Source organism: Microcaecilia unicolor, chromosome 1 (genome assembly GCF_901765095.1).
Source record: "Microcaecilia unicolor chromosome 1, aMicUni1.1, whole genome shotgun sequence".
NCBI lineage: Eukaryota > Metazoa > Chordata > Amphibia > Gymnophiona > Siphonopidae > Microcaecilia > Microcaecilia unicolor.
Genome location: NC_044031.1, coordinates 320,526,298 through 320,552,506, shown reverse-complemented (window position 1 = coordinate 320,552,506; position 26,209 = coordinate 320,526,298). Strand labels below are relative to the sequence as shown.

General features: G+C 42.5%; 1 protein-coding gene across 1 annotated transcript in view; it reads right to left on the bottom strand.

Moving 5' to 3' along the window:
* The window catches only part of LY86 (lymphocyte antigen 86), a 54,049-nt gene that overhangs the window by 11,257 nt on the left and 16,583 nt on the right, over positions 1 to 26,209 (bottom strand). The window contains exons 2-3 of the mRNA XM_030190053.1: positions 8,176 to 8,262; positions 4,591 to 4,719 (exon numbers count right to left, since the gene is read on the bottom strand). Of these exons, the coding sequence (XP_030045913.1) occupies positions 4,591 to 4,719; positions 8,176 to 8,262 (216 nt within the window). The remainder of the gene's footprint in view (positions 1 to 4,590; positions 4,720 to 8,175; positions 8,263 to 26,209) is intronic.

The following is a 26,209-nucleotide window of genomic DNA, read 5'->3' as shown; positions in this document are numbered from 1 at the left end:
ATAACTTTCTCTATGCATTCCAGCATTCTTCTGGCCTTCCCCACTGCCTTGTCTCTCTGTTTTACTACTTTGAGCTTTTCAGATACTATCACCCTGAGGTCTCTCTCCTGGTTAATGCACATCAGTCTCTTATCTTGAATAAACATGTGGATAAAGGTAAGCCAGTTGATGTAGAGGGGCATAATCGAAAGGGACGCCCAAGTTTTGCTGAGGACGTCCTCGCAAAACGTCCCGGTGGAGGGGCGGGGAAACCCGTATTATCGAAACAAGATGGACGTCCATCTTTTGTTTCGATAATACGATCGGGGACACCCAAATCTTGACATTTAGGTCGTCCTTAGAGATGGTCATCCCTAGACTTTGTAGTTTCTGATTTTTGGCGATAATGGAAACCAAGGACGCCCATCTCAGAAACGACCAAATGCAAGCCCTTTGGTCATGGGAGGAGCCAGCATTCATAGTGCACTGGTCCCCCTGACATGCCAGGACACCAACCGGGCACCCTAGGGGGCACTGCAGTGGACTTCATAAATTGCTCCCAGGTGCATAGCTCCCTTACCTTGTGTGCTGAGCCCCCCAAACCCCCCTAAAACCCACTACCCACAACTGTACACCACTACCATAGCCCTAAGGGGTGAAGGGGGGCACCTAGATGTGGGTACAGTGGGTTTGTGGTGGGTTTTGGAGGGCTCACATTTACTACCACAAGTGTAACAGGTGGAGGGGATGGACCTGGGTCCGCCTGTCTGAAGTGCACTGCACCCACTAAAACTGCTCCAGGGACCCTAGCATCAGATAACTATGATTCAGATTATTCTTTCCAATATGCATTTGGATGCCCAGTCTTCAAATTTCCTAAGGTCTTCCTGCAATATTTCACAGTCAGCTCGTGTTTTAACAGCCTTGAATAGTTTTGTATCATCTACAAATTAATCACTCGTTATTCCAATTTCCATATCATTTATAAATATGTTAAATAGCACAGATCCAAATACAGATCCCTGTGGCACTCCACTGTTCACACTCCTCCATTGAGAGAAATGACCGTTTAACCATACCTTCTGTTTTCTGTCCAAAAACCAGTTCCTAATCCACACCAGAACCTTGCCTCCTATCCCATTAATTTTCTCAGGCGTCTTTCATGAGGAATTTTATCAAAAGCTTTTTGAAAATCTAGATACACTACCAGGCTCATTTTCAAAAGAGAAGGACTCCCATCTTTCGACACAAATCGAAAGATGGGCGTCCTTCTCACAGGGTCGCCCAAATAGGCATAATCAAAAGCCGATTTTGGGTGTCCCCAACTGCTTTCCATCACGGGGATGACAAAAGTTCATGGGGGCGTGTCAGAGACGTAGCGAAGGTGGGGCTTGGATGTGCCTAACACATGGGTGTCCTCGACCCATAATGGAAAAAAAAGGGCATCCCTGACGAGCAGTTGGACGACTTTACCTGGTCCTGTTTTTTCTTACAACCAAGCCACAAAAAGGTGCCAGAACTGACCAGATGACCACTGGAGAGAATCAGGGATCACTTCCCCTTACTCCCCCAGTGTAGGGTTGCCATATGGCTCCAGAAAAAGGAGGACGGATTGAGCCAGCCGGGTTTTACTTCCATTGCTTTAGCAATGGAAGTAAAACCCGGCTGGCTCAATTACTTCCATTGAAAGAATGGAAGTAAAACCCGGCTGGCTCAATCTGTCCTCCTTTTTCTGGAGCCATATGGTAACCCTACCCCAGTGGTCACTAACCCCCTCCCACCCTCAAAAAACATCTTTAAAAATCTTTTGTGCCAGCCTCTATGCCAGCCTCAGATGGGCTCTTGGGCACTGTCCGGTTGCCTGAATGGTAAGTCCGCCCCTGTACCCAACAGAACCTGGACATTCTTTAGAATCACCATATTTTACCTCCAAGCAAACTAGCCTCTGCACACATGGACACCAGCTAATGAAAACTGAAACTAAAAGCCACAGTGTTTTTACAATGGCTGATTTTGCATCACATTTGAAGTGACAGCTGATATTGTATCTCCACGGAGAGGCTAATTTCTAAAGAGCTTATTATCCCCAATTTACAGACTTAAATTCTCAAAAGAATGTATTTGGAGCACTCTATTTTCCATATAAACTACTATGCAAGATCATAACTACATTACTTGCAATTGCATTACAGAAAAAAAAAAGAATTCTAAGAGTAGTTCCCCCCCTCCTCCCAGACTACCTTACAATCCCTTGCAGTCTAGTGGTGTAGTCAAGGCAGGAGTGATCCCCAGTCGCTCTTGCCCAAGTGAGCTCTACTCTCAACATGGCTGCTTTAACCTCTTGTGGCAGTCTTGTGAGATTAGCACTAGAGGTAGGGTTACCATATTTTGTCCTCTGAAAAAGAGGACACATGTCCCACCCCTGCCCTGTCCATGCCCCACCCTTTGCCCGCCCACACCCCGCCCCTATCACATATTCCCCTCCCCCGGGTCACATATTCCCTTCCCCTGCCCCCCGTCACCTCCCCTCCTCCCCATTACCTCCCCGCCCCCGGGTCACCTACCCTTCCCTTACTTACTATCTACTGCCCTGGTGGTCTAGTGACCTCTTTGGGGCAGGAAAGAGCCCCCTCTTTCCTGCCCGGAGCTCTGTCCTTGCCCTGCATCCTGTTGCTGTGACAGTCTGGGGATTCAAAATTGCCGCCGAGAGTTGCAGTCTCACGAGGCCGCTTCAACTCTCGGCGGCCATTTTGAATCCCGAGACTGTCACAGCAACAGAATGCAGGGCAAGGCAGCGCTCTAGGCAGGAAAGAGGGGGCTCTTTCCTGCCCCGAAGAGGTCACTAGACCACCAAGGCAGTAGATAGTAAGTAAAAGGAGTGGAGGCTAGGATAGGCTCGCCGCCTGCCCGTTTGTCCAGAAATCCGGACAAATGGGCGGACTGGCAAAACTCGTCCGGACGCCCGGACATGTCCTCAAAAAGAGGACATGTCCGGGTAAATCTGGACATATGGTAACCCTAACTAGAGGTAATTGCAGCCATTTTGAGAGCAGAACCAGCATGGATAAGAGCAACTGGGGATCATTCCTGCCCTAACTACACCTCAAGACCACCAAGGATTGCAAGAAAGGCCTGAGGGGGACACCTATAGGTGGGCAGGGGGAAAAGGCAATTCCTGCTCGGAGGGGTGGGGAAGGGAGGGAGACAAAACAGGACAAAGTACAAATTTTTGGCTTCCACTGAAAAACACAGTCAGTTTCATCCAAAACCAAAACCATGGCCGTAGCCTTTTGACTGAAACCAAAACCAGGCAGAGAAAGGATTTTGGGCCAGTTTCGGTACCATAACCAAAACCGAAACTGAAATTTGGTTGGCCTCTAGCTCAAACCACATAAAATACAGTCTTATCTTTGATATGTCATTTAGGTAAAGTGCTGAATATTGCATTTTACTGCATAAAAGAAAGCCGGCTGCATAAACCCAGATATTCCCAGACATAGCCCAGCACCAAATATTTAGGAATAACACCACTGGCGGCTAAAATAATGCTCACTGTCGCCAACTGAATACCTACCCTTATGTACTTAAGATGTTATAAAAACTTATTTTGAAAAAAAAAAAAAATAAAGATCTAGTACCATTTTTATAACTCCTTTTAACTTGATCCAAATGGGAGTTCATGGTAGGGGTCCACAAATATACATTTGCCTTGGGCTCAACATAATGTTAATCTGGTCCTGAATGCCATGTTCTGCATCACCCCCTATGGCTTTGTGAAAGTCAGCATGGGTGAGAATCCAGGAAGCCCATTCCACAATTCCTCCATACTCCTGGAGAAAGATAGAGGAGCAGCAGTGGCTGGGCCAATTCCTTCACTCAGTGGCACAGGAGGCAGCAGCAGAGCCTCCAGGCTAAGGGAACCATCCATGTCCAAAGAGGCTATTATTCCCATATCCAGTCTGACAAAAGACTTCCTGAACCAAGAAGTTGATACAGAAGAGACTGGCTCTGGAATAGAAGAAGTCTGCAGCACTCAGGGAACAGTAGGTTTCTCTTTGCCCTACTTCTCCATTTCCTTATAAATATAAACTGGTCAACAAAATCCAGACAAAAGGGGTACCATAAAATAAAGGCAGAACACAGAGCATGCCTCCTCCCCCTGCTTCTAAACAGCATCTATCATGGCGCCTATATGTCAGATATTTAAAAAACAATCTTCAGTCTTATTGTTCAGTAACAGTTTAAGAGGATGTAGTGATGTCTACAATGATTTTTTCTCCTTACCCCATGCTTTCCTACTCATGGCAGGTTCAATGTGGCTTACATATTATATACAGGTACTTATTTGTACCTGGGGCAATGGAGGGTTAAGTGACTTGCCCAGAGTCACAAGGAGCTGCCTGTGCCTGCAGTGTGAATTGAACCCAGTTCCCCAGGACCAAAGTCCACCACCCTAACCACTAGGCCACTCCACTTGTGAAAAGTGCTCAGAAAAAATGATAAGAAATCTAAGTACATCTCAGCATTTAAACACATTTTATAATGGTACACGAGGACATTTTGAGAAAGAAAGAGTTGAAAGGAGATTGTATAAAAAGAACAGCGACTTACCTCCTTTTCTTCTTCCACAGAAAGTATAATATGCAGATGTCGGTTCACAAAGGGAGTACGAATAGGAGAATACTTTCAGTGACTGGATGAAGACGTTTAGTTTAGCAGTGAGCCATTTGAAATCACGCCCTGGCACAGAAGAAAAACATAGGCTAGTGAATTAGTGGGGGGGTTTCATTCCACTGCATTTAGGTCATAAATGGATACATTTCCAGTATTACTTTTATTACATTTGTACCCCACACTTTCCCACTCATGACAGGCTCAATGTGGCTTACATGGGGTAACAGAGGGTAAAGTGATTTGCCCAGAGTCACAAGGAGCTGCCTGTGCCTGAAGTGGGAATTGAACTCAGTTCCTCAGGACCAAAGTCCACCACTCTAACCACTAGGCCACTCCTCCATTCAGTTTTCAAATAGAAAGATGAAATTTTAGAGCAATATGATAGAATTACACTTTAATATATTCAGTTATCAAGGAAGAGCCATTGACTTCTGTTGCTGGGAATATACTAAAGGTCATTGATTTTGATATGCTGCCCTTCTGTGGTACAACTGTATAATTATAGTACAGCAAGAGGCCCTCACTGGATGCCCACCGGAAGGGTGGAAGGCCAGATTTTAGGACTCAGGCTGTAAAAATACCAGCTAGGTTTAAAAATCTATGACTGGCTGAGCAAGAACTTGCTTTTCCTGCAAGTTAATATGTGTTCTAGCTTAAGACCTATCCACTGGAATAGTGGTGGGCCAAGCTACATAGCTTTAAACAGCTGAAAAGCACTGACTAGGCCTGATAACAAGATGATGGCCTTATAGCAGAGAGCCTGCAAGAGCAAGGACTGCTTGGTGAGTTCTAATGAAACCTGGTGCAACTTCCAAATTGAGTGTAACACACATGATGTAGAAATTAAAGACAGAAATGATAAGAAGTTTGGTTCATAACATGGAGTCTGTCTTTAATAAGTTGGCACCCAGATCACAAGATGTTATGAAATTGATATATCTATATTTAGATATCTTCATAAGAACAAAGTGTTTACAAAAAAGGAAATTACACAATAGCCATGTTTGGATGTTTGGATGTCCGTATCTAGGGAGATGTTGACAAAAAGGGAAATTGCACAATAGCTTGCAATAGCTAAAACGGAAAGATGGGCACCTGACCGGGTATGATTCAGAGAGATTGAGCAAGATTAGAAAAAAAGTCCCTCTCAATAGACTTGTATGGGGACCAGATGGTATATAAGGACTGGTCACCCAAGCATATTTCGGAGGTTCTCCCCAACGCATCTAGGACGCAGAGCTCCAGTCAGCTGAATCCAGAATTTGTCTGATGAATGTATCTGATTAAAGTCTGATTTGGTAAGAATAAAAAGACTATTTCTTTAACTACACTGTTTCTGTCCTTGCTTCAATTTATTCTCTATCTTCTATCTGTTTTGCAAACTAACACACACACACACACAAGTAAGATTTCCCACTGAACATAAATAGCCAAAGATTCATTTAGATCCAAAGAGACAGAAAGCTGTGGTCATGGGAATAAGATCTGAACTAAGCCTTCTGATGCCTCCTCAACAGCGATACCCATGGGCAGGAGTATCGCTGCAATTCAGGGAGGCGGTCCACAAGATCATAGAAGAACAGACCCTCTGTACAACTCCGTGTGGAAGGATCCCACGGGGGTCTATAGAGGGGTAAATAAACAGTGGTGACCCCGACTTCTGTTGCTGGGAATATACTAAAGGTCATTGATTTTGATATGCTGCCCTTCTGTGGTACAACCAAAGCAGCTTACATTTTTATTATATGCAGGTACTTTCTCTGGCTCTACTGGGTTCATAATCTAAGATTCTGTACCTGGGGCCATGGAGAGTAAAGTGATTTGCCCAGGGTCAGAAGGAACTGCAACGGGAATCAAACTCAATTCCTCAGGCTCTCAGCCCATTGCAGTAACCATTAGGTTACTCCTCCACTCCTGCAACTGTAGAGTTTATTTGGACTCTCAGATGCTGGATCTTCTTGAGAGTGTAATGAACTGTAGAAGACAGGAGTAAAATGTGCTTCAGATTTCATTGAAAAGGGAGTCAATATTTAAAAGCGCCTATGCAGTTGGCAATGGTGCTGACTGAATAAGTGCTTTTTTTCCCAAATTAAAATCAGGGTCATTTATACATTTGGCCATTTAAATCACTAAACTACCAAAGCTATTGGTTTATTGAAACAGCATGGCTGAGATAGTTCTGGGGCTGCCCAAAAAGGTTGTCTAAGCAGCAATATTCAGTCACTAGGGAGCCATTTTAGAAGGGACTCGATTTTTGCATCAGTATCCTATCTCCTCTTTTGGTTCGACCAATTGAGCCGTTAGAACAATTATTCCATTAGACCAATTGTCTTTTAGACCAAATGATCCAAATGACCCATATCCGTTGTCTATTTTAGACCAATTGTCCATTAGACAAACTGTCATTAGACCAATTGTTGGGGACCCGTAGAATCGGAATTGAGAAGTCCAGGTTGGGACATGTCCAAATCCAGTAGCATTTTAGAAAAGGATCTGCTGATATAGATTATTTCCTAAAACATTTGTATGTAATGGCTGCGTGCAGTGAGAGCAACCATTTTACATTTGTCTAAAAAAATTAACAGAGAGAACACAGACGTGTTAGTTTTAACACTTAGATATATCTGTCGTTTTGGAAACCTTTACATCTATATGTCCTTAATTAAATACAGAGGCCTCAGTCATTCTGCACTATCAATTTTGAGGGGGGAAAACCCCTGGAGCGTTATGGGAGAGATCTCCTTTACTCCCTCCTATAAAGCAATGCCCAAGATGCACACTTTTCCAAAATCTATATGTAGCCAGGAGGAGCAGTAAATGCTAACAATAGTCTCTGGCCTCACAGATGTGCATTCACCTATGAAATGGAGAATAAATGTGTAGATTTTTGTTCTGCCCTAGTCCCACCCAAACCACACCCCCTTGCCATATACACCTTCTGCAGATTTATATGCATAAGTCCTCTACAAAATTGGATTTTGCATGTTTATTCAAGGAATATGTTTACATGGAAATACTTTTAAAACAAATAGGAGGAAATATTTTTTCACTGAACGAATAGTTAAATTCTGGAACTTTTTGCCGGAGAATATGGTAACAGCAGTTAGTGTATCTGGGTTTAAAAAAGGTTTGGACAGATTCCTGGAGGAAAAGTCCATAGTCTGCTATTGAGACAGACATGGGAAGCAACTGCTTGCCCTGGGATTTATAGTATGGCGTGTTGCCACAATCTGGGTTTCTGCCAGTTACTTGTGCCCTGGCTTGACCACTGTTTGGAAAACAGGATACTGGGCTAGATGGACCACTGGTCTGACCCAGTATGGCTACTCTTATGTTCTTAAAGGCTGATGTTTAGATGTGTAAATTCCAAATAGGGCTTCTAAAATAAGAGCCAAATTATGCATGCAATTTGTGTCTTCACATCAAGTGAATTGGTGGGTTAAAAGGAAGGCAGATGAAATACCAGACAGTCGCATATTGAAAGTTACCCCTTTGTTCATATGCAATGTATATCTTACTTACGCAAAAGTAGTGCGATTTTAACATATGTGGTTTCAAGTAGAGATTTGGAGCAGGGCTCAATGCTCACGCCAATATCTTGCAATGGATCTGTAAGGAAAAAGGCACAATGAGTGGGTGAAAAGAACTTTTTTCATATAGTTTATGTCTTCCTATTTGCTGATAGGCCAGTGATCCTAGTCTATTCAAACTTCATCCACACCTCCCAGGTCACTCTCACATTCAAAAGAAAGTCATTCACTTAATCAAGTTATCCTCCTCCATATTCTACCATAGCAACATTACTCTTTTAAAGATTTCTTGATTATAACCTCCAAAATCATAAAAAAACTGTATTCGCTGACAAAATGATATAAAAGGGCATCTACCATGGTATGAGTTTAGACTCTTTATACCTTTCATCTCAACTTCTCAAGAACTTATCTTCACGTTTATCTCCATTGATCTGCTGATCATCATTGGAATACTTCAGAGCCAGCGCTACCTATGATGGCCACCAACAGTTCAATCTGTTTCTGGTGAAGAAACTTGCATCACTGACCCAGGTTGCATAAATCAAGCAGCATAAAATCTGTTTTACTGTTCTGGGATCTTGCCAGGTACTTGTGACCTGGACTGGCCACCGTTGGAAACAGGATACTGGACTTGATGGACCGTTGGTCTGTCCTAGTATGGCAACGCTTATATTCTTTTGAGTCTATATTATGAAGGCAAATATTTCGAACAGCCTGAAAGGAGTGTTCATTTATTGAGGTTATTCCTTGCTCTGAGTGTATTGTTATATAGAATGTAGACATAATAAACATACATATCTGACATCAGATGCATGCTTCCAGAATGACATCGAGAAGAAGATCTTGCACTAAAATGGAGTACAGTTTGCTTTTATACTATGAATTGTTCTCTATTTTGATGTATCGATCAAAGACATAAATCACATTTTTTAGGGGGTCCTTTTATGAAGCTGCGGCAATAGGGGGCCTGCGCTGGTGTTAGTGCGCATTTTGATGCACACTGAGGCCCTCTTTTACTGCAGTGGGTAAAAGACAGGCTTTTTTTTTTTTTTTTTTAAAGAAATGGGCATGTGGCAAGTGAAGCACTTACCATACGCCCATTTTGGGTGGCAGCACTTACTGCCACCCATTGAGGCACAGCCTGATTACAGCTGGGTACACACCGGCGCTACAAAAATAAAAATATTTTGGTAGCTCCGGAAATGACGCACGCTGGGGGTAGGAACTACCGCCCGCGTTGGGCTTACTGCCGCTTTGTAAAATGGCCCCTTACTGCATAAATAAATAGGGTGGTACCGCTTAACTCAGAGACAAAGCTATCTCTTGGGGGCAGACTCAGGAAAGATGCCAGGAAGTATTTTTTCACGGAGAGGGTGGTGGACGCTTGGAATGCCCTCCCGCGGGAGGTGGTGGAGATGAAAACGGTAACGGAGTTCAAACATGCGTGGGATATGCATAGAGGAATCCTGTGCAGAAGGAATGGATCCTCAGAAGCTTAGCTGAAATTGGGTGGCGGAGCAGTTGGGGGGAAGAGGGGGTGGTGGTTGGGAGGCGAGGATAGGGGAGGGCAGACTTATACGGTCTGTAACAGAGCCGGTGATGGGAGGCGGGACTGGTGGTTGGGAGGCGGGAAATACTGCTGGGCAGACTTATATGGTCTGTGCCCTGAAAAGGAAAGGTACAAATTCAAGGTAAGGTATACACATATGAGTTTGTCATGGGCAGACTGGATGGACCATGCAGGTCTTTTTCTGCCGTCATCTACTATGTTACTATGTTACTATGTTGCTCCCCTTTGGATCAACATATCTATGTGAGAAATTTTTTACCATTTCTATTATCAAAACAATAGAAAGGGATAGTTTGCAAACAGAACCTGACATGATGCTCTCTTAGCATTCTAACCCATATTGGGGTGTTAATGCCACTGTTCATGCCTTTTGCCCTTCTTGGTCCTCCTGTAATATGTTCATGCTGCACTTGGGGGCCCTTTCACTAAGGCACAGTAGGCCTAATGCGGGTCTACCACACGCTAAAAGAGCACTACTGTGGGAAACGCTGAGAGGTCCTGTAGTAGCTTTCTGCTTAGCATGCGCTAATCCCGCACTGGAAAATAATTGTTATTTTTCAACGTGGGAGACATGCCCATGGGCGGACAGTAGGTGTGCCTGCGCTAATAAGGTAGTACAGGCACGTTACCCTGCACTATCTGATTAGCATGAGAGCCCTTACCGTCTCCTAAATAGGTGGTAGTAAGGACTCCCACGGGAATGGCTACATGCTAATGGGAAAATTAGCACATGACCATTACAAAAAATATGGAAAGGTGGCCATTTACTGCTGCACTAAAAGTGGCCGCAGTGCGCAGAGAACCCATATGCAGCGCCAGCCACTTTTTAGCGCCAGCAAATTTGATTACAAATGGATGAAAAAACATTTTTGATAGCAAGATTACTTCCCTCTTTGACTTAAGGGCAGAAATGAAACAAACCAAACACACAAATTTCTGGGACCCAAAAATGAATTAAAATTAACATTTTATTTGTTACATGCAATCACTTTTCCTTGTTTGTTAACAAGAGGGGAAAGAATGCAGAGCATAGCTCATGGGCTTTTCTTTAACCCGTTGCACATGTGTATGTGGCTGTGTTGTCTCTCAGGGGTCCTTTTACAAAGGAGCACTAGCATTTTTAGCACATGCTAAAAATAAGTGTGCGCTAAACAGTAAAGAGGACTTCTCTAGTGTTTAGCGCACACTAATCATGCTAGTGCACCTTTGTAAAAGACCCCCTCAATGACTTACATGAAAGAGGGAGATGGTGGCTTTGTTCTTGGGGGTGGGGTAGTTTGGGGGTAGTTAGGTGAGCAGGAATTTGATGTAAGGGTAGTTTGGGGAGGGAGGTAGCTGTGAGAGCGGTGGTAATTATGGAGGGTAGTTATTATCTGTTGGGGTAGTTGGCAATGAAGATAATTTGGGGGTTAATTTTTAGAGTGGGGTTATTTGGGTAGGTGGGAGCTAGTTGTGGGGTTAGTTTTGGGGGTAGGGTTAGATGGGGAGTTACGGTAGTTGTAATGGTTGATTTTGGGGAGCAGGGTAGTTGTTGGGATGATTTGGGGGAGTTGGGGATAGTTGTTGGTGGCTATCTTTGAGGTGTGGAGATAGGTTTCTCTGCTGCACAAGCTGGAACTATTTCTCCCATAGAAATGCTTTGAGATGTTTTTAAAGTGCTTATTTCTCTGGAACCCCTATTCAGATCTGGCCCATTTTTGAACCTGATGTGTCTTTTTACCAGTCCCCCTCCCCTCCACCCAATGTCAAATTTGATCCTACTATGGTGATTAATGCTATTCCCTCTCACTTACTTCACATCCTAGAGTGAAGTTTGATCTCCCCTATTAGTAGTTTCTGCCATATTTAGAGGCATTGTTATTACTATAATCAATCTCCATATTCCTCCAACTAGAATCCATATTCCCCCCTGCAGCACCAGCCTATTTTAATAGAGACATTAAATCCTCCAAAGTGTATCTCTCTTAATTGTTTTTCTCAGAGAGTGCCAGTGACATTATTTCCTTTATTATTACTAAATGGTTTTGAAATCCCATTCAAAACTGTGTATTGTCCATACCAATCAATCTTTATCTATATATGTAGATAAAGATAAGGATTGATGTATACTTTCAATGCTCTGTTTCCCTTAGTAAAAGAACTTGAAATTGAAATGCTTCCAATACGGTTTCAAATAAATAATAGTTTAAAGTTGTTGAATAATTCGAATCCTTTTGCAAAGCAAAATCTGGTCACTGGAAAGCATCAAACTAGAGCATGATATAACAACTCTTTCTTGGTTGGTGATCTGGATAAAGCTCATTGTGCAGTCTTTGTGGCATTTTTACCCTTGTTCTCAGCCCTTCACTAACCTCAATGGCGTAGTCAGAAAAATGCCTTTTCCTCACTAAGAAAGAAGAGGATGATGAGGAATCACAGGCTAAATCAATGTCTCACTAGCAAATTTCAATTTGATTACACAATATTTCTACAAAAAACGTTTATACCTAAGTCATGTTACACCGAAATTATAGCACTAAAACAATGCATCATATACATATGTAATCCCCTGTTAAATTGGGATTACTAACTAGAATGAATGTCCTGTGAGGAGTCACTAAGGGGAGTAACTGGGAGGTCCCTGAGAGGAAGGAAGCCCAGCCCAGGGGAGAGTTGTTAAACAAAATGCAGAAGGAAAGTGCAGGGAAGAAAGAGTCCCTGGACTGAGTGACAGATTTGGGAGGAGTTAGGAGTTAATTAAAGCAGTTGCACGTGAAAGAACTGGGTCCTTGGTTTTACCTCTACCTAGAGTACCATGTGAACCCTGATGATCCACCAGCCTCTGCCAACTGACTCGGGAGGAGAAAGGGGGTCCTGAAAAGCCAGTTACAACTGTCACCTGCATATTAGTTGCAGAAGGAGTAAGAGTTCTGGGGGGATTGGGACGTACTGACCAGGAGAAGGATTCAGAGCAGAACAAGGGTCTGCTTAAGGCCAGGGTGTGATCTAGCTGGGTATACCCTGGGAAGGAGGACAGCCGAAGAAGGGGTCTGTGCCAGTCAGAAAAGGAGTGAAAGACAGCAGAGAAAATTCAGCCCTTGAAACCCACTTCTGGGTACCAGGGTAGACTTGGGACAGGCGAATTAATACATGTGTAAATAGCCCAGAGTTAACTGATTTCTTGTACATAAATATACCTTGAAGGAAGAAGGGGCCCTGATTAGGGAGATCTCACAAACACCATTAATTTTGCCTCAAAACCTCTGGAACTATAGAATATGTTTGAATTACATTGAAGAACGTTTGAGCTACTAACTGCCTCTTGCAGCTAAGTTTAATAAAGTTCAGTTTGGTTATAAAACCTCTTGATGTGCAGAGTGGTTCTTGGACTGGAGAGCACAGTGGGTTCCTGCCTGATAAAGTGTCTCCCAACCCCCCCCCCCCCCGGATCGCTATTCCAGACCATTTACTGTTCTCCCCCCAGATTAACTGGAGTCTGACTGCGTACGTGAGTGGGGTGAGAGTGGCCTGAATACAGGGCCGTGCCAACACGGTAAGCGAGGTAAGCATGGCAGGAGGGCGCCATCCTCTGGGGGGCGCCCCGCCGCACCATGCTTACCTCGCCCTCTTCTCCCCAGATCCTTTTCCTTTTTTTTTTGTTTAAATTTACCTCTGTCCGGCGGAGTAGCGTCAGTGAGAAGGAGGCAGTGCTCCCCCGCCCCGACGTGTCTACTAGTCTTCCCTTCGCTGTGTTTCGCCTTTTCTGACGTCAGAAATGACGTCAGAAGAAGGCGGGACACTTAGTGAAGGGAAAAAGACTAGTAGACAAGTCGGGGCGGGGGAGCGTCGCCTCCTTCTCACTGACGCTACGCTGCCGCCGGACAGAGGTAAATTTAAACAAAAAAAAAAGGAAAAGGATCTGGGGAGAAGAGGGCAGGCAGTGTAGCGATCGTTTTCGGGGGGAGTGGCGCGGTGCCAATGGGGGGGGCGGCGGCGCAGTGCCAACGGTGGGGGGCGCCGGAGACCCTAGGCACGGCCCTGCCTGAATGTTCAGTGACTGTGGTTTATGTACCTGGGATCAGAGCTAGATCCGGGTTACAAATATAATAATTAACACATAGAGTAACAGTCAGGCCAATTTCAGACTTTCAAACCCTCTCTTACAGAAGGGAACAGAAAAAAAAATTAACATATATCCTCCCATATTCAAAAATATCAAACCCAGCATTTTTGGTCATTGCTTGAAGGTTCTGCTGCCAGCTGCAGGTCAACTTGTGGCCCACCTCTGATGATAGCATAGTAACATAGTAGATGACGGCAAAAAAAGACCTGCATGGTCCATCCAGTCTGCCCAACAAAATAAACTCATATGTGCTACTTTTTGTGTATACTTTACCTTGATTTGTACCTGTCTTTTTCAGGGCACAGACCATAGTCATTGTAGTCAACCTATAGTTTCATTTTACTTGTCATAAGACAAATGGGCTGGGGGATGAGCCATTGATACAATCTGGAGTGGAACACTAGCAGGAAACTGGAGAAGGACAAGTCTCAGGGCTGGGGGGGGGGGGGGCAACCAGATGAAGACAATGTCTCCCCCCTCTAACAGCCCCCCCAGAATGGCAAATTAGCAATCTCTCTCTTTCTTTGGTTCCTTATTAATAAGTTTCTTATCCCAATAACTGTCTGTAGTAAGATCTTCTAGACTATTTCTAGTTCAGAGCATAATTATTATTATTAATTTTCTTCCTTTTGTATGTAATCCCCCTCGTGTGTCCTCGGTTTGGAGAGGGACCCATTTGAAGGCTAATGAGGCCTCATTTCTTATTTGTGGGCTTACAAGGAGTAGACCATAAATATTCATTTATTTCATTTTGATTCCCTTTCTGGTGTGATAATGTACTGTATTTTCTTTATATTCTCGTTGACATTTCAGTAATTTTTTTCCTTCCTTTCTCATTACTGTAAACTTTATTCCAAAGAAAGCGGACACGGAAGCAGTTCGATTTTCAAAGGGGAAGCTTCCTGCGAAGTTAATCTGTGAAAATTATGGTGGGCCTGTGCTGGTAATGAGTCTCTTTCCAGGATGCAAAATTCACAAGGCAAGCATATTTAGCCAGATAATAAAAAGGACATACCAGTGGTATTCCCACAGCAGGCTTAAGACTTTTCCAGCTGGTGGTGAGTTTCAGAGCTATGCAGCTAAGTATTAGAGATGGGCAGTCAGAAAATTTATGTTTCATGTCAATCGCAGGAATGGTCTTTGCAAACATTTTCATTGGCCAATTTTTCATTGAGTGTGGACTTCTTTTGAAAGAGAACACACTATTTGAATTTCAGTGCTGTTAAATGTGTATATTTTTTATACTGTTTCACAGTAGTTCTATTATTAGGTTTCAATTTACTGTTTTCAAGTTTATCTCATTTATTGTATTTATGTTTATTCGTGGCTATTTTACTATTGTTAATTCTGTTAACAAAATTGTAAGTTTGATGTTAAATTGTAACCCGCCTTGGGTGAATCTCTTCATAAAGGCGGTTAATAAATCCAAATAAATAAATATTTGGAAAAAGGGTGCAGTCTTTCAGAACCAGTGCATACTCCTTTCCTACTAGCATATGCATGTGAATGTGCAGGGTTGGCACCTGCATGATGGTTTGCTCATGTGGAATAGCACTAGTGGGAAAAACATGTGTACTGTTTCAGAAAGAGTGTGCCCTCTTGCAAAAGAGTGAGCACAATTATTGGAAAATGAAAAACATGAATTTTCATGGGGTTTTTTTCCTGCTCATTTCAGGTTTTAACGACATGGGATATGTCAGTGACATATTCCATGTTAAGTAAATCTGACACACAAATAGCTGCCCCTGAAGAGGTCCCATGTGGGGACTGTGCAGAGAGTTATGTGCCATTCAGATGCAAGTCCTCAATTTGCTAAGGATCACTTTTAAATTAGACTAGATTGGTTTTTTTTCCTCCCCATTTGAAAGAACAATATATTCCAGCTCTATACACTTGCACATGGTAATTCACTAGTGAAATGTCTCTTTTAAAAAGCCAAGTGGGCAGGATAAAGTAACAAACATAGGATCCCTGGTTAATCCTTAAGCAATTTGTCATTATTCAGCTTCACTGGGGACATTCTAAGTTAATCAGACTAGAGCACTAATTAGATTTATGTTCCTAAGTAAATATGACATAATGCTGATTGAACTGAATAATTGCTACAAAACAGAAGCAGAAAATTGTAAAGGCATTTCACGCAGTTGAAATCCATTCATGACATTATTTTAACTGCTGGCTTTATGCTTTCTGTGCACGTGTATAAAGCCAGCATCCTGTTTGCTTTTTTGGCTGCCACCGCACACTGAGCAGAAGTTTTAAGTGTGTTGTCTACAATGGCACCTAGATCTTTTTCTCAGTGGCGTTCTGAGGGGCGCTGACACCCGGGGCGGATCGCTGATGCGTCCCAGCCCCCCCGGGTGCAGCGCCCCCTCTGTGCAGCACGACCCCCCGGAGAAGAGACACCCCCCCACCGCGGTGAAGGAACCCCCCCGGGGTGCACACCACTGGGGGGTGCCGCACGCCGGTCAGCGTCATTGGTTTCCATGCTCCCTCTGCCCCGGAATAGGTTACTTCCTGTTCCGGGGCAGAGGGAGCATGGAAACCAATGACGCTGACCGGCGCGCGGCACCCCCCCCCCAGCGGCATGCACCCGGGGCGGACCGCCCCCACCGCCCCCCTTTGGTACGCCACTGCTTTTTCTTGATTGCTGACTCCTAAAGTGGACCCTGGCATCCGGTAAGTATGATTCGGATTATTCTTCCCAATGTGCATCACTTTGCATTTGTCCACATTACATTTTATCTGCCATTTGAATGCCCAGTCTTCCAATTTCCTAAGGTCTTCCTGCAATTTTTCACAGTCTGCATCTGTTTTAAGAACTTTGAATAGTTTTGTGTCATCTGCAAATTTAAGGTTGCTGGCTTGCTATAGTGAGAAGGACCAAGGAAAATCTCAAGACTCTTAGCCATACCATCCAGGTGGCCCATACACTACTTCTATGGGACACTACACCTAGGGCAGAGTGGAGGAAAGAGCAAAATAAAGATTTACCTGTACCTGGCTACTGTAGCTAAGGTGTCATATTTGATGTAACCATCAACTTGTGTAATTGTAACATTTCACTGAACTGTATTCACCATCTGTTTGAATACCTGTACAGCCTTGATTTTAAGAAGTGTGAGCAGGAGGAATGGATATCCAAGTGTATATAAGTTGGTATTCTACATGACGTTCAGTATTTCTGTGCTTCATTAACTGATAGTACAGTAAAGTTCCAGTTTTAAGTTATTTCATGTTATGGTCTGGATTGTGGTGTGGATGAAAAGTCTGATGCATGGCTTGCCCAGCCCCCCTTAAGGTTGGTCCTGACCCTGGCCCCACCAAATAAGCAATTTATGTGTCCCTTCTCCCCCCCTTCTGAGCTGTGTCTAGGCAATTGCCTAGGCACCTCAATCAGGGAGCTTACAGTAATTTCCTGGATCACCCCTGGTACCTTTTTTAAAAATCAGTGTTACACTGGCCACCCTCCAATCTTTAGGTACTACAGATGATTTTAATGACAGGTTACATGTCACTGACAGCACATCAGAAATTTCATGTTTGACTTCTTTCAGTACCCTAGGGTGTATGCGATCTGGTCATAGGCGGTCGGTGGCCCAACTGTTTGGGGAGGCTAAAGGGGGCGGGGTTAGGGGTGGGGCCAGGGGTGGAGCTTAAATCCATAATTGTCTGATAACACACAGAAAAAAATAAATAAATAAAAATAAAAGTCACAATTAATACCTTTTATTAAATTTAGATATTAGATATGTATCATATGTCAAAGAATAAAGTGGTTGCTCAACTACAAAACACTATGCACAACTTTGTGCAAAAACACACTCAGAACCTTACTGTACAATAAATATTACATTGGGCAGAACCTAATACACCAATATACCACCCATACGGAAAATGCAGACCGTCAACAATATGAAACAAGGGATCATATCATCACAATTCTCATGTAGAGCCACAAAACACCCTAACTCATGTTTAATGTGGGATAAAATGCCATAAATAAGTAAATAAATATAAACTTTTAATGTTGAGCACCTGATTCTCAAAGTGGACATATTCCAAACACTATAATGAAAATAAAATGATCTTTTCTACCTTTGTTGTCTGGTTGTCCGATTCTGCTGCTATCTGTTCTCAGTGCAGGTCAGGAAGTCATCCTCGTTAAATATCTCCCTGGCAACCCAGCCAACCCCCCTCCCCCTGCTCTCCCGGCAGTAAGGTAAACAAACCATAAACCAATTTCTACAATTGGTTACACAAGGCTAGAGGGCTTTCACTGCAGCTCCTGCTGTGAGAATGGAGGTAAATCAACAATTTAAACCTCTCAGAGCGCAGCAGGGGAGGCTTAGCCTGTCCAAGCCTCTTATACCGGGCGCCTATGGATCTGGTCAAGGTGATTTTCCACTCTTTAATTTGAAGATTTGGCTCAGTATGTCTTCCAGGTTCACTGAGATTTCTGTAAGTTTCTCTGCATCGTCACTCTTGAAAACCATTTCTGGTAAAGTAGATCTCTTACATCTTTTTCCATAAAGACCGAGGAAAAGAATTCATTCAGTCTCTCTGCTATGGCCTTGACATCCCTGAGTAACCCTTATGCTACAATGATCTAATGGTCTCTTACAGATTTTCTGCTTCTGATATACCTGAAAAAGTTGTTAACATGAGTTTTTCTCAATTAGTTTATTGTTATGATTCTGCTGGATAGGCAGGGGAATGTTTGGGACTCACTCCTGATTGGCTTGTCAGGGGCTGAGCCAGCAGATGTCAGAAGCCTGATCCATTTAAGCCTGCGTTTCCCCTGCAATCATTGCTTTAGCGTTGATTGCTTTGCTTGCTCAGCTGAAGCCAGCCTGCGCTTGGGCGCTTGAGTTCACGTTGGAGTTTAGCCTTTTTCCTCGTGCTTGTTTATTCTGTGTGTATGTGTGCTGGGTATTCCTGGTTTGCTTTCTCCTGCTCTAACTTTGTGCTGTCTGGGGTAAGCTTGTGCCATGAGTCCTTTCAGTTTGTTTGTTTGTTTAGCTTTCTCTCTCTCTGTGTTCCCTTTGTTGTGCTGAGCGTCTGCTCTTCTCCCTGTGGTTCTGCCTCCCCTAGTCCTTGTATTTTGCTCCTGTTTGTTTGTTTTAGTTCTCTTTGTTTGCAGTATCTGTCTCCTGTTTCCGAGGAGCAGCGTGCCTTTTCTGGTCTGTGTGTGTCAAGGCAGCTTCTCCTGTTTGCTTATCACTCCCCTTTATCCTTGCCTGCTGGGTAGCACTGTTCTGTTTATTTCTTTAGCAGTTCCCTTTTTCCCTTGGGGTGTGGTGGGGCCATCTTTGTGTATTCCTTAGGTCGTTCTCCCTTCCCATTGTGTGCTGTATAGTCAGCCTAGTGTGTTCCCTTGTGGGGCTACCTGTATTGTTGTATGCTGTGGGGTACAAGCCTACAGTGTTTCTTTCTGGGGCTTCCTGTATTTTTGTTTGCCCTGTGGCACAGCCTTGTATACCTTTGGAGGCTTCTGCCTCTCACCCCTTTCTTTGTGTCTCTACCCTGCACTGTGTGTGCTGCTTGTGGCCCAGTTCTGTGGGGAACCCTTGTTGTTCTTTCTCCCTTCCCAGAGTGTGATTCGATTCCCAGTCAGCCGTAAGGCCCGCTTGTTTGGACTCTGCGCAAGTAGGTTCCTGATTGGCCGTGAGGCCCACCTAAATGCTCTATCTCCCACTTACTGGTGTGTGTGTGAGGGGCTTGGTGGCTGGGGTGGTGCGTAGGGCCTGTTCGGTCTACACTAGGCCTCGGCCTGGGCTCAAGGGCTCACGTCCGGAATAACAGTTATCTTCCTATTCTGTTTTAGCTTTCTTTATCAATGCTTTGCATCTAATTTGCCAGTGCTTATGTTGCTTCTTATTTTCTTCATTCATATCCTGTTCTTTTTTTTTTTTAATTATTTCTTTATTCATATATTTCCATATATCATCACAATACGTGAATATGCAGTCGGCATTTATACAAAAGGCAAAAATAAAAAATAAAGAGAAATATCATTAATAGCCTTTCTGTCCACAAGTTTAGGACATTTTGGAATCCAAGAATTTAGAATTTAAAGTAAAACATATAGCAATAATTAAGGACTAGTGGTTGCAACCTCTGGTTCAGACCCCAGCCTGCATTTAAGGAGGGCACACAACATTCAATTCCACTCTAGCATCTAGAAATTGTTTTAACTGTTTTGGGTCTACAAATTGAAACTGTTTACCCTCAAGCATTACATTACAATAACAAGGAAAACGTAATATAAAAGTTGCTCCCAGTACCACCACCCTAGGGCAGAGTTCCAAAAAGGCCCTCCGTCTCATCTGTGTAGGCCTTGAGAGATCAGGAAAAATACAAATTTTTGAGCCCCAAAACAGATTTTCTAAGTGTCTCAAGGAAAGCCTTAATACAGCATTCCTGTCAGGCTCCAGCACAAAAGTAACAAGCAGAGTCAACCTCTGAGTAATTATCTCCAATGAACTTTCAAGGAAAGAAGTAAGATCTATTCCTTCCCCTGCTAACGGGGGATTTTCTTCCACCACTCCACCACTCCTGATGTAATAAGCCCGAGTAAGGGGAGGCAGTGAGTCCTTATCCATTCCAAGAATATCAATCATATATTTTTTAACCATGTCCAAAGGGGAAATTAAAGGCGATTTGGGAAAATTAAGAAACCTGAGGTTTAATCTTCTAGTCTGGTTTTCTAGGTACTCCAATCTTTTATGTAGGAAATTATTATCCTTAACCAAAGCCGTTTCTACAGATCCCATTTCTTGAATTTTAATATTCACAGTCTCCAAATCTAAGGTTTGCTGTGCAGTCTTTTGCGCCTGAAGCAGGGCAGCCTCAGAAAGAGTCTTTATGTCAGAAGTATTCATTTTTAAAGTAGTTTGCATAGAAGTGTGAATGCTGTAAACCATATCCCATAGTGACTCTAATGTCACAGTTGCTGGTCTATTCACACCACTAATGGCTGGAGAAGGGTGAGGTTGATCTTCAACACAAGCAAGTTTAGAAACTATATCCTGAGGCAATACCTTTGAAGCTGATTGTAGCAATAGTTCTCGGCGTTGAGATTCAGCCTCCGTTACTGCAGACACTCCCTCAAACAGGTCGGGCTGAGCCCCTTCGGCTTCCTTCCCTGTCAGAGCTGCCAGCAACTCCCCTCCAGGCTGGGGTGGAGCAACTCGTTCCACGGGGCTCAGGGAAGCCCCGTTTCCATTCTCAATCGACACCGAAGTGCCGAGAGTTGCAGAGGGGGTCGAAAAGCCCTGAGGACCTGGTTGCTGTCTGAAAAATTGCAAAGTTGTCTGCCTCGTCGCTGAAGAAGTCACAGGAGCTGAGGGATGTTCCTTCACTTTTCCCCTCCATTTCCCCATGCTTAATGAGGCGACAGAGGTGCTGTAGAGGACCTACAAACAGAGCAACTTCCAGGAGCTAACACAGGTGCGTCCATTCACAACGCCATCTTGGAACTCCTCACATATTGTATCCTGTTCTTTTGACTCTAATAGACTCTTTTACTTCACCTTTTAACTATGCTGGCTGTTGTTTGCTTTTCTTTCCACCTTTGTTAACACATGGGATGCATCTGGTCTACGCTTCCAAGATGGTATTTTAAACAACATCCATGCCTTATGTGATGTCCTAACCTTTGCAGTCAATACTTTTAACCTCTTTTTAAAGATTTTCCTCATTTTATCATACCCACCCTTTCGAAAATGAAATGCTGCCACAGTAGATTTCCTTAGTGGCTTCATTCCAAATATCAGCTCAAATTTGATCATGTTATTTATTTATTTGTAACACTTGTACCCCACACTTTCCCACTTATTAGCAGGTTCAATGCAGTTTACATAATATAACAGGTTTACAAGATAACAAAGATTGGATAACAGTTGTAATATAGTGTATGATGATCAGTGTTTCCCAGTGGACCCAACACTGTTACCTCTCATACTATATCCTGAATTCTACTAGAGACTAGATCTAAAATGGCTCCCCCTCTTGTCGGCTCCTGGACCAATTGGTAAGTTGTTATAATAAGTTATTTATTGCATCTAGGAATTTTACCTCCCTAGCACTCCCTGATGTAACATTTATCCAGTTAATATTGGGGTAACTGAAATCACCTATTATTATACTGTTGCCCAATTTGCCAGGTTTCCTAACTTCTGTAAACATTTCTTCATCTGTCTGTTCATTCTGACATAGTGGAGAGTAGTATAGCCCTACCAGTATACTCCTTCCCTTCACATGTAGAATTTCTATCCATAAGGATTCCACGCTGCTATTTGTTTCACGTAGAATATTTATTTTGTTTGACTCAATTCCCTCTTTAACATATAGCACATCCTCCCCTGCAATTTGATATACTCTATCATTACAATATAATTTGTACCCTGTTAACACAGTGTCCCGTTGATTGTCTCCCTTCCACCAGGTCTCTGAGATGGCTATTATATCTACCTCTTCATTTAGTGCTATGTACTTCAACGTTCCCATTTTATTTTTTAGACTTCTAGCATTTGTAAAGAGACATTTGAAATTGTGTTTTTTTCTTGCATCTACAAGCTGTTTGGAAGTTGAAGGGGATAATTTGCATCCTTTATTCTGCTCTCCCCTTAAACATTCCTGGCTTTCTTTTACCATTGTTGAAACCTTTCTATTGGGATTCCCTAAATGTCCTGTTTCAATTCTTTTGTAGAAGGTATATAAATTTATAGAATTAAAATACATTGTCCCACACAGGATCAGTAAATTTGGTCTCTTTATTAGACCTGCATAATATATCTTATTGCAATAAAGAGAGAAGACATGGAGAGACGGCTCTCTCCTTCCAAGTCTCCCCTGCAGAATGACAGTCTAGTGCTTACATTTATACCCCTTAAACACATATGAGGTAATTGATTCATCTATACAGAATTCCATAGCATCAGCATAACATACTTTTTAGAAGGCAGAACTTAATCTAAGCAAGTGTGTTAAAAGTCTAAAGTATAAGGACATAGGTCAATGGAAAAACCTATTACATAACATTTCTCAACTACCTTTAATAATAGACTAACATTTATTACCTGTTTTTCTACAGAATATGCTAAAAGAAGACATCTATCACAAATACTAGTCAGTTCGGACCTTCTTTTAACCTCTCTTATCTGAAGGCCTTTCTTTGTCAATATAGATAAAGAGGTCTGCAGTACACTTCTACTTACTGGCCTTCTCCTAGGCCAGCTAAACCAGCATTTCGTCAATAGCTCACGTAAGACAATTTCTTGCATATATTTCTCTGTTTATTACCCTCCTCTCACCTACCAACACCCATTCTGTTAGAATATCAATGAAAGGCTTTGATGTCCCCATGCATACCCCCACCCTCCCACTCTGTCAGACTGTCAAAGTAATGATTTGATGTTTCTCTCATATATACTATCTGCTACCACATTTGCTTATTTCCGATCTGAGGAAGAAGGGCAACCTTCAAAAGCTAATCAAGAAATGTATTAAGTTATGTCCAATAAAAAAGGTATCATCTTATTTTCTTTTCCATGTTTTATTTTGTTTGATTTCTATTGATAACCTTTAAGAGTGGACTAACACCACACCTCTTTGCATATATTTTAAAGACATAAGTCTTTTTTTTTAAACTCCTTCTTTCCCAGTTCCACACTATCCTTCGAGGATACTCTACACTAAACCATGTGCCCCTGGGTGACAGTCAGCTTTCTTCCCCCCACCCCACTCCCATTTTAGTTTAAAAGCTGCTCTAACTCCTTTTCAAATGTTAATGCCAGCAGCCTGGTTCTATCCCGGTTAAGGTAGAGTCCATCCTTTTAGAATAGGCTCTCCCTTTTCCAGAATGTTAGCAAATCTAAATCCCTCATCCTTACCCCATTGTCTCAACCACACATTGAGACTTCAGCGCTCTGCCTGCCACTTGGATCCTGCACATGGAACAGGGAGTATTTTTGAAAATGCTACCCTGGAGGATTTGGATTTCAGCTTTTTACCTAAGAACCAAAATTTGGCTTCCAGAACCTCCCTCTCACATTTTCCTATGTCATTAGTATCTACATATACCAAGAGAGCTGGTTTCTCACCAGCACTATCTAGAATCCTATCTAGGTGACACATGTAAATAGATGTATTCTAGTCAGTTATGCATGTATAAGTGGCCACTTACCTGGATAAATGACCTCTTGTAGAATACTGACTAGTGGAAAATTACATGCCATGATTTAAAAAACATATTTATTTCTTAATTAGAAACCACCAACAAAGCAGGCATATTTTACACAGATTAACATGTCTACATCACATAACATTACCTGGCAAATGAAACATTGTACATATTACATAGCACCCACCAGCTGTAAAAATAACAACCATATTTTTCCGTTTTACTCCCCTTACACCATTACCCTCCCAACCTCCTTCAGTGTTACCGCAAGGGTTGAGCACTCAAACAAAACAAAACAAAAACAAATGCCCATGGGTGCGCCAGAAAGGACATGCGCACGTGTGGGTGTCCTTTCTGGCGCACCCACGGGCATTTGGTTTTGTTTTGTTTGAGTGCTCAACCCTTGCGGTAGCTGAGTATTTGACCCCTGATGATGCTTTAAAAGCGAAACACATGCGTGTAGGGTCTCTGCATGTGTTTGGATGAAGCTGTAACAACAAGAAGTGACCAACATGGAGTCAGCAGTTCTTAGATAAAGTGATGCAGAGACAGTCGCATGTCCTCTGGTCCTGTATGGAATATGAAAATCGTTGCAATGTTTGCAAGTACCTACTTTTCTGGTGAAGAAATACAGTTGTATTGAACATTGATATATGGGAAGATTAAGTGAAAGTTCAGCGTGAAATAAACTTTATAAATAACTATTTCTTTGTAACGGAGTGACTATAGACTCTACCATTTTGCAGTGACTATGAGGAATATGGACTGAAATTTGCACTAGTAATGTATGAATATTTAGTAAATGGTATTGATTATGTTGTTTGTAGGGATGAGTGATTGTAATAATGTGTAGTGATGTTGGTTTGTGTTAAAAGTTTTAACGATAGGAGTAGTAATGTGTTGAACAAAATTTGAGATAATAAAACAGTATTTAATAAAAAGAGAATATAAATGTCATAAATGTAATTGAGCCTGCTAATATGTGGGAAAATATGGGATACAAATGTTACAAATATATAAATAAATAAATAACAGTTGTTATAGAATTTGTAAGATTTACATAGTACAACTAATTATTGAGAGTGTACCTAGAGCAGAACATTGGTTAATGAATATGTATGAGATATCTCATACATATACATTATGGTTATTCCCAAAAAAGCCAGCTCTTTCTCCCTTCCTTCCTTCCTTCTTTCCTCCTTACCCAGCACTCCCTCTTCCTCTCCAGTAGTATTTCCCCACCCCCTTTCCCATACTATGCCAGTGTAGACCTTAGAAATGCATAAGCTCTATATGTAGATCCTTCAAGATGTAGTGTGTCATGATTTAAGCTCTAAAACCCTTTCTGATGTTTTGGTGCCACCTCAGTAAGGCCAACACACAATCTCTCCACTGAAAAACACTATACACAAAGTTGTGCAAAAACCCACTCATAACCTTACCAAACCATAACAGCACTAATTCGAAGGACAGTACGAGCTACAACCTTATGCGTGGAAAGACAGCACTGTAATTACACCGGGCTCTAAAACACCAGTACACTACCTAATGAAAAAACAAAACAAAAAGGGCTACAAACACTGCACACTAGCAGAATGCTGCACCTTGATCACATATGAAAAACACATGACAACGGATATTTATTTATTTATTTATTATATTTGTATCCCACATTTTCCCACCTATTTGCAGGCTCAATGTGACTTACATAGTACCGGAGATGTGTTTGCAGACTCTGGTGTAAACAAATAAATAGTGATGTTGAGATAAGATTAGAGTTCATGTGGTCCAACCACATAAGGGAATTGTGCAAAGGGAGAGTTATGTTATGTCCGTTATGTGTTTTAGTTTTGTTGTGTTGCAGAGATCAGGCATTTATGTTGGATTGGTAGGGTATGCCTTTTTATGAAAAATGTATAGTTGAAAGTTCAATGAAGACCACACGCTCACCCCATACACACCCCCAGCTCAAACAGTATAGCCCAAGGGTTGAAGCAACAGATCCGACAACACCCCAACAATGGTCTTGCAAAGAGAACTTCTCCAACATATAGAAGTTAGGCTTGATGCTGTTGGGAAGCTTTGGGATATGTGCATCACAGATGTTTTTGTAATGTACTCAGTGGCGTAGCCAGATGGCTGATTAGGGCGGGACTAGAAATAAA